This window comes from Capra hircus, chromosome 11, assembly GCF_001704415.2.
Source record: "Capra hircus breed San Clemente chromosome 11, ASM170441v1, whole genome shotgun sequence".
Lineage (NCBI taxonomy): Eukaryota > Metazoa > Chordata > Mammalia > Artiodactyla > Bovidae > Capra > Capra hircus.
Genome location: NC_030818.1, coordinates 69030188 through 69051131, shown reverse-complemented (window position 1 = coordinate 69051131; position 20944 = coordinate 69030188). Strand labels below are relative to the sequence as shown.

At 39.0% G+C, this 20944-nt stretch overlaps 1 protein-coding gene across 2 annotated transcripts in view; it reads left to right on the top strand.

Annotated features, from left to right (window-relative positions):
- LCLAT1 (lysocardiolipin acyltransferase 1) overlaps positions 1-20944 on the top strand; it is a 190526-nt gene that overhangs the window by 108619 nt on the left and 60963 nt on the right. For both annotated transcript variants that reach the window (XM_018055478.1, XM_018055477.1), the window contains 2 exons: positions 310-456; positions 4701-4817. In XM_018055478.1, coding sequence (XP_017910967.1) covers positions 310-456; positions 4701-4817 — 264 coding nt within the window. The remainder of the gene's footprint in view (positions 1-309; positions 457-4700; positions 4818-20944) is intronic.

Genomic DNA, 20944 nt, shown 5'->3' with positions numbered 1-20944 from the left:
TTTGGGATTTTAACTTTGGATGAGTTACTAATATATATTAAGGCAGTTTTTCTTTGTATTTCAATAGCTAGGTTTGGCTTGAAAAGAGGCTTTGGAGAATTTTGAAAATCTTAGAATTTAGCTAACTCCTTTAAGAATATCCTCTGGTGTAACTGTTATTTAATCCAAGGTCAGTGCTGAATTTAAGGTATGTCATGAGACGCTCATTATGAAAATAATTTATAGTAAAACCCCAGAACTCTAAAATACATATTTTAAATGTGGATATTGGTTAAAATTATATGTAAATACTTGTTAAATTGATTCTAGGTTGGGCTATGCAGGCTGCTGCCTATATCTTCATTCATAGGAAATGGAAGGATGACAAGAGCCATTTTGAAGACATGATTGATTATTTTTGTGATATCCGTGAACCACTTCAACTACTCCTATTCCCTGAGGGGACTGATCTCACAGGTAAGGTGGCCTGGGCTTGGATCACAGGACTTCACAGCATGAAAGGAAAGGATAGTGAAAGTGAAGTCCGACTCTGCAAACCCATAGACTGTAGCCTACCAGGCTCCTCTGTCCATGGGATTTTCCAGGCAGTAGTACTGGAGTGGATTGCCATTTCCTTCTCCAACATGAAGGCACTCTGAAATCAGCTATCTAGTGTAAACTTCTCAGTCCTCAGGCAACTGAACACTAGTGAGATTAATGGCCCATCCCTGGAGTCATTCAGTTAATCAGTGGCACATCAGAACCCAGAACTCCTGATGTTCAGCCCATAGAATTTATGATTGGCAACTCCAAGAAATAGTGTTTTTATATATTAGTGTTATATACTAAATTATATACTTAGTATGTTTATATAACATATATTATATGTTTATATTATATAACTAATTATATATTAGTATGTTTGATTTTTATAGTTAAAATTCTAGTAGTAGTTAGATCACAGAGGGTAATACTGAGCATAATATTGGCTGCATATTGTTTAACCTTGAAATTATATTGTAAGTTGTAAGTTTATTGACTCCCAGTGCTGAATTATCATTGGGAAATTTTAATGGGCAGACTGTCATATTTACATTTTTTAATATTTAGAATGTGTAATAGTTAAATTTGGGTATTGAAATCAGCTGTATTAGAGTATAGAACGTCATTTTCGGAAGTAATAGATTTATATTTGTGAATGCCAAAATGTACACCAAAGAGTGGCAACTTTGGAAATTATTTAGCTATTAAAAGATAATTGGATAAAAGCTCATGGCTTACTGTTACTTTGATATATCAGTATAAAAATGTTCATGCATTAGATATTCAGAAGTTATAAGGTATTTTAAACTTTTTTCACTCTATTTTTTCTCAAGTATCGTTTTTAAGTGATGAAGTTAACATCTATTTGAGTATTTTCAGGGTCCAGAATACTCATTATTCCATGATGTAGTTGCATGTTTTTAAAGTTAAAACAGTATTTGCCAGATTGAGGAAACAGACTGATCTTAAAGCTTAAAAAAAAAAAAAATTCAAACAGTATTTTACAAACAGTTTTGACTTGGGATATGATTTTTTTTTTTCTGAGTGAGCTAGCAAATTACCTTTGGTGTGAAAAAATAGCTGTTAAAGGTGTTTTTTACCTTCCATGATTAACTTTAAACTTGGGTTTTTAAGCCCAAAGAGAATGTTATATGATCCTCCTTTAGGTTCTGAATCCAAATTGTTTGCACATTTTAAAATTAGTGCATTTAAATGTAACTTTAAATATATTCTATTTTCATATGTTATCATTGTTTATAAACTTTTTTTTTTTGCTTATGCAAGTAATATACACAATACTACACAAGTTAATTTGGAGAAATTTATGCTTTTTGTACTTAATGTTATATTGTAATATCACACTTTGTTAGTCATGGTTCTTCAGAAAAATAGAACCACCTCTGTGTATGTGTGTAGAAAGAGAGGGAAAGAGAGAGAAGGGGTGGGTCAAATTAGGACTTGGCTCACATGATTGTGGAGGGTGGTAAATTAAAAATAGATAGGGTATGTCCACAGGTGGAGACTAGGGGAGAGTTGCAGGTTGAGTCCAAAGGCAGTCTGCTGGCAGAACTCTTTTTTTGGTTTGAGGAGTGAAAGTGAAAGCTGCTGAGTCGTGTCTGACTTTTTGTGACCGCACAGACTAACATTTTCTCCAGGCCAGAATAAGTGAGTAGCTGTTCTCCTCTCTAGGGGATCTTCCCAACCCAGGGATCAAACCCAGGTCTCCCATATTTCAGACAGATTCTTTACCAGCTGAGCTGCCCAAGAATACTGAAGTTGGTAGCCTTTCCCTCCTCCAGTGGGTCTTCCCAATCTAGGAGTTGAACTAGGGTCTCCTGCATTGCAGGCAGATTTTTTACCCAGCTGAGTTACTAGGGAAGCCCTTGTTTAAGGAGATTAGTCCTTTTCTATTAGGGCCTTCAACTGATTGGATGAAGCCCACTCACATAATGCAAAGTCTATTGGTTTAAATATTAATCTCATAAAAAACACCTTCACAGACACAGCTCAAATAATGTTTGACCAATATCTGGGTACTTTGACCTAGCCGATTTGCCACATAAAATTAACCATCACAGTTGGTATACTATGATTTTGTGTTTTGTTTTCCCGATTTGGAAAGGAAAGCTTTTCTTGGTATTTAACAACTATAATATTACATGCAGTTCAACACCCTTGTATATTTAGTAAACTTCTTCATTTAATAAATATATGAGTGCCTAGAGCCTCATATTCCAAAAAATCTCTACTTTCATGAAACTTACATTCTAAGAGGAAAGATGGATAAAAAAATAATAAAAATATGCCAGGTATTCATGCATGCCTTACAGGAAAAGCAAGATAAGGAGAGAGTAATAAAAGATGGGGGCATAGGGTGCTGTTTAAGTAAGGTGGCTTGAGAGGGCCCCTTGAGTGATAGTTTCTCAGTCATGCCTGACTCTTTGCAACCTCATGGACTGTAGCCTGCTGGGCCCCTCTGTCCATGAAATTCTCCAGGCAAGATTACTGGAATGGGTTGTCATTTCCTTCTCCAGAAAAGACCCTTTAACTTTTCATTTAAGTAGAGACTGAATGAACAAAGTAGAAGATCATGCAGATGTCTGAGTAGAAGGCATTCTGGCGAGAAGGAAGACTCAGGTGGAACATGACTGGCTGGTTTGAGAACGTCTGAGCAGCCAGTATCACTGGAGTGGCAGCGCATGCTGGTGACAGAGTGTTAGAGGGAGCCAGCCAACGAGACAGGAGGCTGTGGTGAGAAAGTGAGATGCTAGTCCATTAGTCCTGATAATCACAGAGTCTGGGGGTAGGCAGATAAAGTGGGCAAGGAGGAGAAAATCTGCATCTCTGATCTGTGTCTGATTATTTCTGTCTTCCCACATCGTGCCCATGCTTTTTAGAACTACTTCCACCTGTATTCACATTCTACATCAGAGTTCAGTTTTGGTCTTCAGATCCCCCAAGTCTGCGACCAGCTAGCTGCAAGAGAGAACTGAAGAGTAGTTACCTACTCATCTTTGTGGTGACTCTGGGATTCCCCATCCCATGTGAGATCCTGCCAGCTATCTATAAAATACTGTTCTGTAGTCCCATGCCCAGAATACCCCCAGAATGAGAGAGGAGCTTATTCCTTTTCTTGTTTAGGGCTTTTACTTTTGACCTGCTAGAGATCTGTTTAATCTTTTGACTCAGTTTACAGGAGTGTTCTTTTAGTGTTATAGTGTTGTGGAATCCATCTATACTTTTTTGAGATTTTGAGAACTCCATGGTCTTAAATTTACTCCTCAGAAATTAGTATTTATTTTTATAGTTTTTTTTTTTCACCCCCTGGTGATTTGGAATGGTCTAAATTTCAGGGATGCAGCTGAGAATTGCAGGTTCTAACATCTGTTGTCATCAGAAAGTATTTCATGATCTCCACCAGCAGCTGAGGCCAAATTTCTAAACACTTTACTTTTTCCAAATATAATTGCCGAATAATGGGCTTGGTTCTTCTTGGAACTTATAAAGTTACCTCATGGAATGGAAAAAGTTTTTGCCAACTGTTGGAACGTACACTTGACTCCGTAACTATATCCAGCCAAACCATGTTCAGATGTTTGCACATGATGTGCTAATCATGTGCCCGTTCTGTTGTGGAGTGGTTTTAGTTAGTGGTATTAGGGTGCTGTGTGCCTGGGCAACGCAGATACTTCACTTTGCACTGAAGCCCTAAATGACTGGGTTAAAACAGTGTTGATCTATTCAGCAAACTGTTGGTAATTTCTTCTGGATATCAAGATCCTTATGTTTTATTACTATTTTAGTTTTGTTTCATCTTTATATTCTAGTATTTCAGTTTTTTATTATGTTATGAAAATTTTAGTTATTAGTGTTTTATTTATACTTCAGTTTTCATTGTGTATTGACTATTTTATAAAATCTCTTAGAGAATTTTAAGGATTTGAATATGTTATAAAACATCTTTAATACCTTATTATAAGAATTTTCAAAATTCCAGTAAGTAGGTAACTCTAGGATTATTGTTAGGGATTTAATAAAGTGTTTCTGTCATTTGATTCAGCATGTTAGATTGAATAATTACAGAAAAGTTAATTGCCATTTTTATAAAAAATTCTGTACCATTTCCTTTCTTCACTTATCATTCTTTATCTTATGGCTTCTACTGTTATTTTGTTTAGAAAATAGCATGACTCGAAGTAATGAATTTGCTGAAAATAATGGACTTCAGAAATACAAATATGTCTTACATCCAAGAACTACAGGCTTTACTTTTGTAGTTGACCGTCTAAGAAAAGGTAAGCACCCGTCTCAAAATGCCCTTTTTTTATGTAAGTGGCAAAAATTGGTGAACTTCACATATAGCTCTTTTGAATTTACAAAGCACTTTTTTATACTTTATTTCAAGAAATAAGAATAGTACTGTATTTTTATACTGACTTGACTCCATGCACTAAAATGTTTTAAAACAATCAAAAGCTTTTTTTTCCTCCTTTTTTGGAATAGAAAATAATAAAATAATACATACAGTTAGACTATCATTCCATTTTTAAATGTTTCTTAAAAGTCGTAAAACTGTCTTGAGAGTATCTTATCACCTATAGTTATTTATAGCTTTAAAAATATTTTTATATTCATTATTCCACTAAGTGCAACAGATGATTCTGGTTGGTAGAAAGGAAGTACTGCTACCTCCATCTTATTGTTAAATAGAAGTGGCATCCAAGGTGGTTAGTAAATTTCCATAGGCCATGGATAGAACCTCATTCTTCTGCTTCCTACTCTGTGGCTCCTACTACCCTCTGCCCCTCATGTCTTCTAGAACCATGTCTATCGAAGGACATCTAGAGATGAGTTTGATTACACTGACCATGTCACACTCATTTAAATGTTTACATTTTGATATTTTTATGGGGAAAAAAAAACTGTACATTTTGTTCTAGCTGCATATTTAAGTATTTATATCTTCATACACACATGTACATACAAATAATAGACACATATGGATATATATGAAAAAGGAACTATCCAGAATCACCCTAATTGGCATCACTGTTGTTCCTTTAGGGTTTAATGTACTTTAAGATGTGGCTCAGACGGTTAAGCGTCTGTCTACAATGCGGGAGACTCCGGTTCAATCCCTGGGTCGGGAAGATCCCCTGGAGAAGGAAATGGCAATCCACTCCAGTACTGTTGCCTGGAAAATCCCATGGACAGAGGAGCCTGGTAGGCTACATGTGGTCCATGGGGTCACAAAGAGTCTGACACGACTGAGCAACTTCACCTCACTTCAAGATGTAATGTATTTAGTGAACCCTATCAAAGGAAGTATCTTTACAACTAAGTACTCATAAGTTAAAAGAAATGTATAAAAAGTCCAAAATCACATTGGTATAGTAAACTAAAGATGTTGTCCCTATTAGTTTGGCTTGCTTTTGGAATTCAGTGGTTATAACTAAAATGAAATGGAAACATGGGCTTGATGGTCATATTGTGTATGACCATCACCCATAGTAACTCATGGAGAACACAGTTCTTTATGCCCATGGAATAGGGCAGGAAGCCCCAAGACATTAAAGCAATGATCCTGCTATTTTTTTTTTTTCTTCCCCAAAACATGGTACCACTTACTGTGGCATTCAGTTTAGGCTCACCCTTCTCATTCCATAATATGTTTTTTATTTTCTAATTGTCTACTATTTTATAGTATTTAATGATTACTTTTAAAGTATTTCTGACATCATGGAACATTCTGTTGGAACACATCTTTTGCTAATAAAGATCTTTTTAATTGTAGGCAGGATAATGGAGAAATTATTTTACAGTGGAGAAGGATATATCTGTAAAACTATCTGTTCTGAAATCTGGAAAATATTTTAGTAGCAAACTGATTTATAACTTTGGGGAACATGTATTACCTAGTCATCACTCAGAGTACTAGTTAACAACCACAGTATATAATTTTTCCTGCCCAAACTGGCAACTGATCTTCCCCCTTCAATGTACCAGTCAAAAAAAAAAGGTAATACAGATGGCTCCATTTGCTTCAGCTAAAAAATGTTGATGAGTCTCTTTACTTCAGTTAGAAAAGTAGAATGGGTCCTGTATACTATGATAGTAATAGAAATAAGAAATGTGATGGCTATAATTATAATAGTACTCTAACTAGAACAGTAGCTAACATTTATTGAACATTTACTAAGTACCAGGCAGTATGCTAAGTGCTTTGTATGCATAAAGTCAGTTAACCCTCACAACAACCAATATTTAACTTGTAGAGCAGAAATTTGGCACCCCACTCCAGTACTCTTGCCTGGAAAATCCCATGGACGGAAGAGCCTGGGGGGCTGCAGTCCATGGGGTCGCTATGAGTCGGACACGACTGAGCGACTTCACTTTCACTTTTTACTTTCCTGCATTGGAGAAGGAAATGGCAACCCACTCCAGTGTTCTTGCCTGGAGAATCCCAGGGACGGGGGAGCCTGGTGGGCTGCTGTCCCTGGGGTCGCACAGAGTCGGATACGACTGAAGTGACTTAGCAGCAGCAGCAGCAGAGCAGAAATTGAGGCGAAGAATCAGTTCAGAGTTATTGGAATATAGTTTGTCTGACTGAGTAGGCTGTGCTCCTTCCCCTGTAACATGGTGCCTCTTGTATTTATAGTGTGATTTCAGTTAGAGCACCTTTGTAATAATAGTGAGCTGGCTGGTTTCTTCAAGGAAAGTATTTAAAAGAAAAAAGAGGCTAAATGGCCAGATAATGGAGGGATGGTAGTCACAAGTTGAAGGGGTTATGATGCTACCTGAGATGACAAGGGGAGCAGGCACAGTCTGGTGGGGGTGAGGAGGTGTCAAGTGAACAGAAAGAGAATAGGTTTCATCAAGAATCAGAGGTAAAGTGGTTCTTAGACCACCATCTAGTCAGAGTGTCCTTTTAGGAAAGCAGTCTAATACTCAAAAAGGGCCCAACACAACTGTCTTATCTTTTTGAGATATGCTTTTAGTAGTCAATTAAGTGAAAAAGCAGCTTGTGTTAAACAAATGACCATCATAAATAAATATTGCAGTAGAAGCCCGGAGACCACATGTTAAAACCAATTACTGAAGAAATCTATGAAGACAAGATGGCAGAGAAGAAGGACTCAAACCTACCTCCTCTCACTAAAACACCAAAATCACAACTGCTGAATAACCATCAACAAAAGACTCAAACCTACCAAAAAAGATAATATACCCACAAAGAGAAAGCAGAAGCCGCAAAAAGTTGGTAGGAGGAGCACTTTCATGATATGATGAAATCCCATCCCTCTGAGTGGGCGACCCCCAAACTAGAAAACAATTATATCACAGAGGTTCTCGCACAGGACTGAGAACTGAGAGCCCTATGTCAGACTCCCCAGCCTGCAGGTCTGGCATCAAGAGGAGGAGCCCCCAGAGCAATTTGGCTTTGAAGGCCAGTGGAGCTTGAGTAGAGGGGCTCCACAGGACTAGGGGAAACAGATCCCACTCTAGGAGGACACAAGGTTTCATGTGCACAGGGACCAAGGGCAGAGCAATGCCTCCATAAGAACGTGGGCCAGACCGACCTATGGGTCTTGGAGGGCCTTCTGAGGGAGACAGAGGTAGTCTGTGGCTCACTCTGGGGACAAGGACACTGATGGTTGACACCCAGGGGATTCTCTTCAGTGTGAGCTTTCCTGGAGGTTGCCATTTTGGCACCAAGAGCTTGCCCCACCCAACAGCCTGCAGGTTCCAATGATGGAACACTTCAGGCCAAACAACCAACAGGGTGAGAACACAGCCCCACCAATCATGGGACAGGCTGCCTAAAGTTGTCCTGAGCCACAGCCGTCTATAAACACACCCTTTGACATAGCCCTGCCCTCCAGAGGGATGGAACCCAGCTCTACCCACCAGGAAGCATGCACAAGCCTCATTGGGCCACCTTACTTACTAGGGGACAGAAACCAGAACCAAGAAGAATTATAATCCTACAGCCTAAGAAACAGAGACCATGAACATAGAAAGTTAGGCAAAATGAGATGGCAGAAAAATATGTTCCAGAGAAAGGAATGAGATAAAGCTCCAGAAGAACAGGGAAGCAAACTAGAGATAGGAAATGTATCTGACAAAGAATTCAGAGTTTTGATGGTAAAGATGATCTAAGATCTCAGAAAAAGAATGGAGGCACAGACCCAAAGGATACAAAAATGTTTAATAAAGAGCTGGAAGCTCTGAAGAACAAACTGATGAACAATACATTAACTGAAAAAGTACACTGGACAGAATCAATATCAGAATAAACGAGGCAGAAGAATGAGTGAGCTGGAAGACAGATTGGTGGAAACCTCTGCTGCAGTACAGAATGAAGAATAAAAGAATGAAAAGAAATGAGGATAGTATCAGTGACCTCTGGGACAAAATTAAACACACCTTGCATTCCAGGGGTCCCAGAAGAGAGAAAGGGCATGGGAAAATATTTGAAGAGATATTTACTGAAAACTTCCCTAACCTGGGAAAGGAAACAGTCACCTGAGTTGAGAAGTACAGAGAGTCCCATACAGGAGAAACCTAACAATGAACACACCAAGACAAACACTAATCAAATTGACCAAAATTAAAGACAAAGAGGAAATATTAAAAGCAACAAGGCAAAAGCAACAAATCACATAAAGGGAACTCCCATAACGTTATCAGGTGATTGCTGAGCAGAAACTCTGAAGGCCAGAAAGGAGTGGCATGATATATTAAAGTGATGGAAGGGCAAAAGCTACAACCAAGAATGCTATAACCCGGAAGACTCTTACTCAGGTTCAAAATAAGAGAAATATCAAAAGATCTTTTTTTGAAAGCTCAAAAGCTTTACAGACCAGCAAAATCTGAGAATTCAGCACCACCAAAACAGCTTCACAGCAAATGCTAAAGGAACTTCTCTAGATGGAAAAGAAAAGGCCACAACTATAAACAAAATCACGAATGAGAAAACTTTGCCAGTAAAGGCAAACATACAGTAAAGCTAGGAAGTCATCCACTCACAAATGCAGTATCAAAATGAGCAACTCTGACAAGAGGAAATTACAAATGAAAGATGTTGGAAATGCATTTGAAATTAAGAGTCCAGCAGCTTAATTTGTGTGTGGATACACACACACACACACACACACACACGTGTAGACTGCTATATCAAATCCTCAAGGCAACAGCAAACCAAAATTCTACAGTAGACACAAACACACAATAAGCAAAACAAAACACTAAAGATAGACGTCAAATCACATGAGAGGAAAACAAAACAGGAAGGGAAGAAAAACAACCCCCCAGAAAGCAAAAAACACACCCCAAACAATTAACAGGATGGCAGTAAGAACATAAATATTGATAATTATTTTAAATGTCAACCAAAAGACACAGACTGGGTGAACTGACACAAAAATCAAACCTGCATGTATGCTGTCCACAAGAGACCCACTAAATCTAGGACATATACAGACTGAAAGTAAAGGAAGGGAAAAGGTATTCCATGCAAGTGGCATTCAGAAGAAAGCTGGAGTAGTAGTCCTCATATTAGAAAAAATAGACATCAAAAAAGACTACTACAAGACACAAAGTAGGATGCTACATAATGATCAAGTGATCGAGAAGATAAAACAACCATTAATATATATGCACCCAACATAAGGGCACCTCAATATATAAGGCAAAGACTAACAGCCATAGAAGGAGAAACTGACACGGTAATAGTGGGGGACTTCCAACACCACATTTAGACCAATGGACAGAATCATCTGGAAAGAAAATCAATCAGGAAACACTGGCCTTAAATGGCAAATTACATCAGAGTTAATCGATACAAATTAACGTATTTACAAAATAGAAATAAAACTCAGACTCTGAAAACAAACTTACAATTACCAAAGGGCAAATGTGGGAGGAGGGATAAATTATGAGTTTGGCAGTAATATCTACATACTACTGTATATAAAATAGGTAATCAACAAGGACCTAATGTATTGCATAGGGGACCCTACTGAGTAATCTGTAACAACCTATACAGGAGAAGAATGGATATATGTATAACTAAATTATTTTGCTGTACACCTGAAGTTAACACAACATTGTAAATCAACTTTAATATGAAATAAAAATTAAAAGAACAATTATCATGAGGTAGCAAATTAAAAAGCAGAGACATTACTTTGCCAAAAAAGGTCCGTCCAGTCAAGGCTATGGTTTTTCCAGTGGTCATGTATAGATGTGAGAGTTGGACTGTGAAGAAAGCTGAGCATCGAAGAATTGATGCTTTTGAACTGTGGTGTTGCAGAAGACTCTTGAGAGTCCCTTGGACTGCAAGGAGATCCAACCAGTCTATTCTAAAGGAGATCAGTCCTGGTTGATCATTGGAAGGAATGATACTAAAGCTGAAACTCCAGTACTTTGGCCACCTCATGCGAAGAGTTGACTTGCTGGAAAAGACTCTGATGCTGGGAGGGACTGGGGGCAGGAGGAAAAGGGGACAATAGAGGATGAGATGGCTGGATGGCATCACCGACGTGATGGACATGAGTTTGAGTGAACTCCGGGAGTTGGTGATGGACAGGGAGGCCTGGCGTGCTGCAATTCATGGGGTCGCAAAGAGTCAGACACGATTGAGTGACTGAACTGAACTGAACATCTTTACTGCTAACTCACGCATGTAACTGAATTCACTGTTTCTGACACCTAATAGCTAACAAGGCAGGTGAGAAGTTTAAGACATAAAGAAGTTACGGTTAAGAAGTCTTAGCAGGAAATACTGAAGAAGAGAAAATGCATTACAAAGAAAGTTGTTTCTGAGCCTGTGTTTACAATATACTTCACCAAGACTATTTAGAAACACACACTTAACCTGAATACAGCACCCATTATATAACATGATACAGATGTGTTGTTCTTGTAATAATAATGGTGAAAAGTTTTTCCTGAGTACCTTGATCTCCATCATTTTTGTACTTGATTTTATATTTTTACTAGATTATAACCTTCTTAAGGATATGTATTGTCTTTCACATAATAAAGGCTAAATCAGTATTAGATGAGTTGAATGTTTTCTTTTGTCTGAATAGATAAGCACAGTGTACTACCATCTTCTAAGCGCTATGTGTGTTACACTGATGAGTATCTATCACGGATAATTTATTTTATATGTACCTCTAATCACAGGACAGTTCAGTAAGTGATTATGCAACTCTTTTTGGTACTAGATTAACCCAGATCCAAAAGAAGTTGCTCACTTAGAAAAGAGCTTTTCCACGAGAAAGTTTTTGGTTTTGATTTTCAGTTACACACTGTTAATAAATTTATCACACAATTTAAAAGTTAATGCACCAAAATGTAGTTATACTTACTACTATCACTGCTGCTATATTATTTTTAACAACAGTAGCTTTATTCTTTGATTTTAAACAATTAAGGATTTCCTCCAACCTTTGGTTTTGTTACATGTCTGGAAGCTGTCACTGAGTTGTAACCATGCAGTAATTGTCTTCATCATTAGGTGGCACAGGTGTGCACATTTGAGGCAACTTAAAATCAAGTTAAAGTAGTTGGGAGTGAGAAGTCAAAGACTCCATTGAACAAAACCCTGCCTTCAAGAAGTTTATAATCTTCCTGGATAGATAAGAATAGTGTTCATGGAAATACAAAAAAAAAATAGTATGACTGTTTAATTATGTGTTGGGTTGTGTGGTATATAGTATAAACTATTATGCTGAATTACACAATCACTTCATGGCAAATAGTTGGGGAAACAATAGAAACAGTGACAGACGTTATCTTCTTGGGCTCCAAAATCACTTCAGATGGTGACTGTAGCCATGAAATTAAAAGACACTTGCTCCTTGGAAGAAAAGCTGTGATCAACCTAGACAGCATTTTAAAAAGCAGAGACATTACTTTGCCAACAAGGGTCCATCTAGTCAAAGCTATGGTTTTCCTGTAGTCATGTATGGATGTGAGAGGTGGACTATAAAGAAAGCTGAGCACCGAAGAATTGATGCTTTTGAGTTGTGACGTTGCAGAAGACTCTTGAGAATCCCTTGGACTGCAAGGAGATCCAACCAGTCAATCCTAAAGGAAATCAGTCCTGAACATTAACTGGAAGAACTGACGCTAAAGCTGAAACTCCAATTCTTTGGCCACCAGATGTGAAGAACTGACTCACTGGAAAAGACCCTGATGCTGGGAAAGATTGAAGGCAGGAGGAGATGGGGACGACAGAGGATGAGATGGTTGGATGGCATCGCTGACTCAATGGACATGAGTTTGAACAAGCTCCAGGAGTTGGTGATGGACAGGGAAGCCTGGTGTGCTGCAGTTCATGGGGTCACAAAGAATCGGACACGACTGAGCGACTGGACTGACTGACTGACACAATTACAGATGTGTTCAGTGAAGAGAGCTCATGTTGAAATACTCGGGTAAGGCTTGTTCAAGAAGCTGCATTTCCCTTGGAGCTTAGAGACCTTATGTAATTAGGATAGGCATTAAAAAAAAATAAGGATGGCTGAGGACAGGAAAGGGAGAGTACAAGAACGGGCACTGAGTTTGGGCCAGGTGGAGCTGAGTGGTCAGCTAGGGGAAAACCAATCTGATTGAATTGAAGACCTGTGCCGTAAACTAACAGATGGTACTTAAGAAGGTTATGTGGAGCCGTTATTGTTGAAAAACTTAATTCCTGCTCCCAAAGAGTCATGTTTTTATTTTTTTCCATTTCTAGATCAAGTCACTCAAGCAAACAGCTCATGTGTTAAGATGCTAAAACATATGGATATATTTAAGTTTCAGATGTGAAATTGTTTTTTAAGTCAAAGTAAAACAATCTGTATTTTAGTTCGTATTTAGTTCATATGCCTAAATTCTGAATATGAAGAAATGAAGAATACTGTCTTGCCACTAACCTAGGGGATATACACTTAATAGGTAAAGATTAAGTAAATTCCCACTAGGCATTTTGGATCAGCACACCTGACCAAAATTCCTCAGTTTATATCAGGGAGAGAGAAGCATTAACTGAACACCCAGATTACACTTAAGAGTATCTGATAGTCCTGTGTTGGGCTCCCTCATTTTGTCTGTGGTAGTTCTTATTTGTTCTGAGAAAGCTGGTGGTTTTCTAGGAACTAATACCAGTATATTGATCATAGAGAGCTCAGTCTTCAGTGGCCTTTTTAGACCACTTTTATGTCTTGGGCTTTTTGCTACCTACTGATAACCCAGTCGTCTCTTGCCCATAGAGGCTGTGTAAATGGGGGAGGAACAGTGGCCAGCAGGAGTCATAACATTGCAATTATCTTAATTGGTGAGCCTCCCCCAGGACTGCATTTCGATGATCCTTCCTACCAAACCGCGTGTTCGAGGAGCCCAGGAAGAAAAGGCAGACAAACTATTGGAATATTCTGTGCATTAAGTGTCATTGCACTCTCACTTGTTTATGTGACATTTCATTGCTGGAAACTATTTATAAAATACAATAAGACCTTTCCCTTATGTTAAAAAAAAATGTAATTGTGGAAGTAGATCTCTGAGATTTATTATACTATTTCCTGAGACCTAAATTTTCATCTTTCCCCAAATTTGTAGATATCTTTGTAGACTCTCTTTTGAGGCCATGTTTTAAAGAACAAAGCTTTTATCTATGGTGATGAATAAAATACAACAAAACCTAAAGGAAATTTGGATGTTGATCAGTGGGAAGTCACACAGATCAACTAAGTAACTTGGTCTTAATACATCATGAAGCAGAAATGATCCACAGTCGCCTGGGCAAAATTATATATGACCATATGTTAAAGACCTTTGGAGTCACTCATTTCAAATCTTTGAATGCCATGGTACTGCTTTAGATCATAAATGGCATTTCTGTTGTTCATTTTCATTTTTTCTCTCTTTGTCATAGCAAAACATCTGAGATGCTCACTTCAGGGAGAACTTGCCATTGTGTTCAGTGAAGAAAGTCATGACAGTCTTAATTTAAAATGATAGAAACCCTATTAGGTCCATAAAAACAACCAGGTCACATTTATCAAGTACTTGCCAGGTTCCATGCACTGAACTGTTCGCATGTTGTTGTCATGCAGTAGAACTGCCCAGGGAGCTTTCTAAAACATACATGCTTGGGTTTAGGCTCAGATCTGCTGAGTCAGAGTCTGGTGGTACACTCCTGGGCTCAGCTACCTCACTAGCTGCTTTCTTACGGATCACTTAGTTTTCAAAACTGTGCTTCCTGGTGGTTGGCCTCGTGCTACACCAAAGGAGACTGGCTCAGTTAGCAGCGTGCCTAGGTCTCAATGGCTGCTGAGTGGAGTGCCATGAACTCAGGTCTCTTTGATGGCAAAGCCTATGTTTCTCTCTACTATGTAATAAGTTAACAGTTTTTCTATTCCAGATGCTACAAAAACACCATCATCATTATGTAGAGGTTTTTTCTCTGTTACCCAGATTGTGCTCTGATATCCTTGGCTGTACTATGAGTTTTGTTTAAATGGAAAAATACATCAAGGATTTCCTTTTTGTAAGCACTTTTTTTTTCTGGTTCCTTTATTTGCCAGCTCTTCCTTTATTTTTCTGATCCTTAAAGCTTAAACTATCTTTCCTTTCAAATTGTGGTTCTTTTTCTTTTTGCCACCAACTCTCAAATAGCTTGATGAGTTGATAATATTAGCTCTTTACATATATATGTGTGTGTACACACACACACACATACACACACACATAAGATGTGTATGTGTGTGCTAAGTTGCTTTAGTCATGTCCAACTCTTTGCGACCTTATGCTTCTCTGTCCATGGGATTCTCCCAGGCAAGAATATTGGAGTGGGTTGCCATTTCCTTCTCCAGGGGATTTTCCCAAACCAGGGATCCAACCGCCATCTCTTATGTCTCCTGCATTGGCAGAAGGGTTCTTTACCACTAGTGCCACCTGGGAAGCTCCATATATAATGATATGTATCTTTTTATTTATTGTAAAAAAAAAAAAAGTAGTTGGAAAATTAATTCTGAAAAAGAAAATGGCACCCATAGTCTTGGCAGGCACTTCTCAGAAACATCCAGTGCCTTATGACATACAGTCTTCTTGTGTTTCTCCACGTTTTATTTTTAAAATCTGGGTATATTCTATTTTGTTTGTAAAGTTTTTTCTTTTTTTATTTACTATAATGTGCACATTTTCACCATTCTTACATAATTTTTTATAAGTATGCTATGTTAATATATGCATGGGACTTCATCAGATAGAAGTACCATTTTACTTAATGAGGCCTCTATTATTCAGTTAAATGGTTTCCAGTTTTCCACTCTTATAGATAATGCCACAGTGTGTGTACATCTCTAATTATTAGGATATATTTCCAAATCTAATTACTGAGTCCAGGGTATGTTTTTTTTAAGTGAAAAAAATATATTTGTCTTATGTTCTGCTCCATTTCATTCAGTCACCAAATTCTATGATATTGCCTTGGAAGCATCTCTTAGAGAAACTTCCTACATTTCCAACAGTGGCCCCATTCAGTGGGGTCCCATTACCTCTTTTCACTCTTCCTGGCTTTCTCACTGGTCTACCTCTGGTATCTTCTTTGCTAATCCATATTGCACACAGCTAACACTTGGTCTTCATAAAGTACCACTCTAATGTAATTGTGTGTGTTTTCGTTTGTTCAGAAAATATTTCTTGGGCACATATGTTACATGAGTTGCTGAGATACCAAGACATCAGGTTAGGAAACATTAAAATGCATTATCATTTAAGAGATATGAATAAAAAGTAACTTAAGCACATACAGAAAAGTTAGTCTTTTTTGATATGGAATAGGTGGCATGTGAGCCGAGAAAGAATAATGAGGCATTTTCCAGGGAGAAAAAACATTTAAATATTTGCATTACTTCCATATTCCTTAGTCAGGACTTTTTATAATGTGGTTCCAATCTTTTTTTAAAATTTTATGCAGTGTGAGCCAACCTATTTGAATTAATGGACTATTCCTGACTGTGCCTTATGCTTTGTGACTTTTGCCTCTGGTTATATCTGTCCAGGCTAAGACCTTCCCGGTTTTGCTCTTATCTTTAACCTCCAAATGCTATTCTTCCTTTAATGATCTTCACCTAAGGGTCCATTCTCATTTCCCCTGCCTGGCAGACATCTGGACTGAATATCCTTTTCCTCTCTAATAGGACTTAGCACTTCCCTTAATAGCCACTTTAATACATTTTACCTCTTACCTTCCTAAAAGGAAAGCAACGGCCATGTCACCTAAACCATTAAGGGCAAAGATTTTATTTCTAAATCTAATGAATACCTTCATGCTTTTATATTACTTTCCTCTTAGCAGCATTTGGCACTGTTAATTCTTCTTGATATATGCTCTCCCTTTGGCTTTTCATTTTTTCTCCTACTTCTCTGGCCTCCTCTCAAGACTTTCTCAGGTTCTTCATTCCTTTCTGTGTTCCTCATAAGGGTCTCCCAGACCCCTTTGTTCTATGCCAGACATTCTCCCTGGGACATGTCATTCAAGGTGGTGGCTCAGATAATCATCCATGTGCTCGTGACTCCTAATTCCGAATCTTTAGTTCAGAACCACTCTTAGTTCAGAGCCATATGTGTGACCTTTGCCACATGGAGTTTCTGCAGGCATTTCAGTATGCTCATAATTGAGTTTATCATTCACCCTAAACTGCATTTCCTCCTCCAGTCCTCACACTGTGGAATCATCATCATCATTGTCAATCAGGCCACTTCTAGATGAAGGTGACAGCACGCTGCATTAGGCACTTGGGGCCTAGAGTCAGAAGACCTGGCTTCGAATCCTGGTTTCCTTGGGACTAGGAAGTATGTGACTGGTCAAATCGGTTTCTCTCATTAAACTTCATTTTCATCTTCTGTAACGTAGGTTTAATAACAGTGCTAGCTTCCTGTGATTTTATAGGACTCTTGAGGGTTCAGTAAAGTCAGGCATGTAAAGCATTTAGCCTGCGCATGTGTTTGTGTGTGTGCACTTAGTTGCTCAGTTGTGTTTGACTCTGCAAACCCATGGACTGCAGCCCACCAGGCTCCTCTGTCCATGGGATTCTCCAGGCAATAATACTGGGCCTGGGTTGCTCTTTCCTCCTCTAGGGGATCCTCCAAACCCAAAAATCGAACCCACGTCTCTTGCATTGGTAAGTGGATTCTTTACAACAGTGCCACCTGAAGCAGCCAAGAGCACTTAGCACAGTGCCTGAAAAATAGCAAGCACTCAATAAATGTTACAGTGCAGATTGGATTCTGTCAGCTCCCTGCAAATGGTTTTGGGTTTCACCGTGTTCCAAGGTTAAATCTACTCGTTTGACTGATTTCCAGGCCCCATGTGACCTGGTCCTTTCTTGCCTTTCCGGCCAACTGCCATCTCTGATTGTCCCACTGTCCTAGCCATGCTGACCTCCTCTCCTCCCCCAGAGTGCACAACACTCTGAGCCTTCCCCTAGAGCAGAGCTGCTCCTCCTCAGCCTGGAGGTTGCAGCCTAGATGACAGTTCATTTGGGAAGCCTTCCCAGCTATTGTAAGACTTCTTTGTTCTCTATGTGAATGCTTTTCCTACTATATTTGCCCTATGTAAACTTTTTTTTCCTGTGATATTGTCACATTTAATTATCCATTTTGTCCATTAACTCTGTTTCCTGACCGTAAGGATCAGGTCAGGTCCTTTGACAGTTTTTATCCTAGAGTTCAGCACAGGCCTGGCGTATTAAAGGTGCTCTTCAGATTTTTTGAACCAATTGCTATTTGGTTGAGGTAATTTATACCCTACCATGGTTCAATACTGATTTAAAGTGGCAACATAAATATGTGTATTATGATAACAGCAGCAGCACAACATAAAAAAATTTAAGGTAAAGGGACAATAAAGGTATGAATTTAATAGACAAAGTATTTCTTACAAGGTTATTGTATATGTAAGATATATTATAAGCTCTGTATTCCTATAAAATATGGGTCTATAAATTGGCCCTGTGCTTTCTGGCATCTTCTATAAATAAAGGAACGGAATGGTATCATTGACAAGGGGCCATAAGATTACAGCAAACCATATGCCTCAGAAGCAGAAAGACACATAGAAGATGGTAGGGTAGCAAAGGCCAAGAAACAGCAGAGGTCATGAGCTGATAGAAGACATAATTAAAAGCTGTATAGGAACCAGAAGATATTAGAAGGCAGAAGTCATTAAAGAAGGAAAAGGAACTTCTCTGGTGGGAAGGAGTGGTTGGGAGTCTGTCTGCCTGTTCAGGGGACATGAGTTCGTTCCCTGGTCCAGGAGGATCCCACATCCTATGAAGCAGCTAAGCCCATGTGCCACAACAACTAGGACTGCGCCTGGAACCCGCAAGCCACAACTACTGAAGCCTGTGTGCCCCAGAGCCTATGCTCTGCAAAAAGAGAAAGCCACCACAATGACAAACCTGTGCATCGCAGTAAAGAGTGGCTCCTGCTCGTCATCACATCTAGAGAAAGCCCGCGCCCAGCAACAAAGACTTAGTGTAGCCAATAAACAAACAAATGAAAAAAGTAAATATATTTTTAAAAAGAAGAAAAAGGAGGACATGGTGGTGCTGGGGAGGAAGAAGAGAAGATGACAAGAACAAGAACTAAAAGGACCCTTGAGTAAAAGAAGCTAAAGGATACTAACATTGAAGAGGAAGATGATTGTTTGGAGGGTAAATATCAAAGAGCTGAGCCCCTCCAATTGCAGAGGACCTCAGTTGGGACTGTCAGCTCCAGCGGCTTGGGGGATGTCCAGGTGACCCAGCCATTGGACCCCAGTGATCTCCTTGTTCACCAACCCTGTTCCCTCCTCTCCCTCTGAGGCCTGAGTGAGCAACTATTCCTGAGTTCCCATGAGGCTTGGCCTTGGGGCTAATGGTCCACTCTACTTATGCCCAAGGGTATCCTCATGATAAATCTTTTTTTTTTTTTTTTGGAAAAAGCAAACCACGTGCTCATAAAAAGCATGCCCATTTATGAAACTAAAGCTCTTTGGTTCCTCACCAAGGACGTTGTGCACTGTGGTGACCAGCAGCCTCACAGCATCTTTATGTTCAGTGTTTCACATAGCCTGAGAGTGCTTGCCCACATTGGCTAATGGCAGAATGAGAAAGAGCAGTTCAGTAAAAGGTGTTGACCTCGTAAGAGGTCAAGACATTGTTTTAACTAAAGGTATGGAGAGGCTGCATGTCCTTTAAACCCTTCTCCACAATTGGTATTTCACTCATGAGCTTTGGATGAGAATTGCTTTGTACAGATTTTGGTGACTCTTCATAAGGCATATTTTGTATCATAAGTTAAGTACTAGTCCAAAGGCTTTAGTTGTAGGTGGAGCTGAAAGTAGGCTTCTCTACTGAGATTTTATGCAGGAACTGAAGGTGGCCAGTGTGGTCTGCAGAAAACAATTGCGATTTATGTGATATTGCTGGCAATGTTTAACAGAATGGTGCCTTGCCCAGAGAGAAGACCATTGCCCAAAGCTCAGTCCCTGTCTGTGTGGCCTTTCTGGTCTTGTTTCTTGCTGTAACAGCATGCCCTGTCTTCATTTCAGACAGATGGAACATGCTTTTCTCATGCTGCTCCTTTTCCTCAACTCTTCCCAGTCATCTGGGTAGCTCTCCTTGGTCCTTCAAAACAGTTCAAATGTCTTTTCCATTTCAGACACTCTCCTGAGCGGGTTCTTTCCTCTTAACTCTCATCATACTCTATGCATTTGTCTTAATCATTTTTTTTATCAGTGATTTTTTTTTTTAAATCTCTCTCGGGCCGTCTATAGGGTCGCACAGAGTCGTTCACGACTGAAGCAACTTAGCAGCAGCAGTGGCAGCTTGGACCCTGAGCTCCTTTAGGGTAGATGCTGTCTTGTGTTTATATCTGAGGTTCTAGTGTCATGAATATTACTGGTACTCAGTATAGATTTGTACAGCCTCTTGTAGATACTGTTTTCAGCATCTCACAGATACACAAATGCACCTCACATGCTTGTTAATGCACTTGCAATTAGTAATGCCTTCTACCACATTCAGTCTAGAGATCAGACACTCCACATAGACCCCTTCATTTTAGCGGAGATGAGGTTTATGGCAGTGCTACACGGCCACATAAGGCAGGTGCACAGTTGATTTTTTTTTTTTTAAGCCATCTTAAGACAGTTGCCTGCTTTGTTTTTTGTTTTGTTTTGAACTAGTGCAGGATACATATAAGGCTGATTTTTTCCAGATTATTTATACTATTAGAAGGGACATACCAAAGACTATTATTTGTAACTTAGATGACCAGCTCTTTGCATTTGATCATGTAAAAATCAGTATAGGATTGTAGTTCGTAAATGTTTCCCTGGATTATTAGTATTTCTACTCAACCACTTTCAGCTTCTGAGATA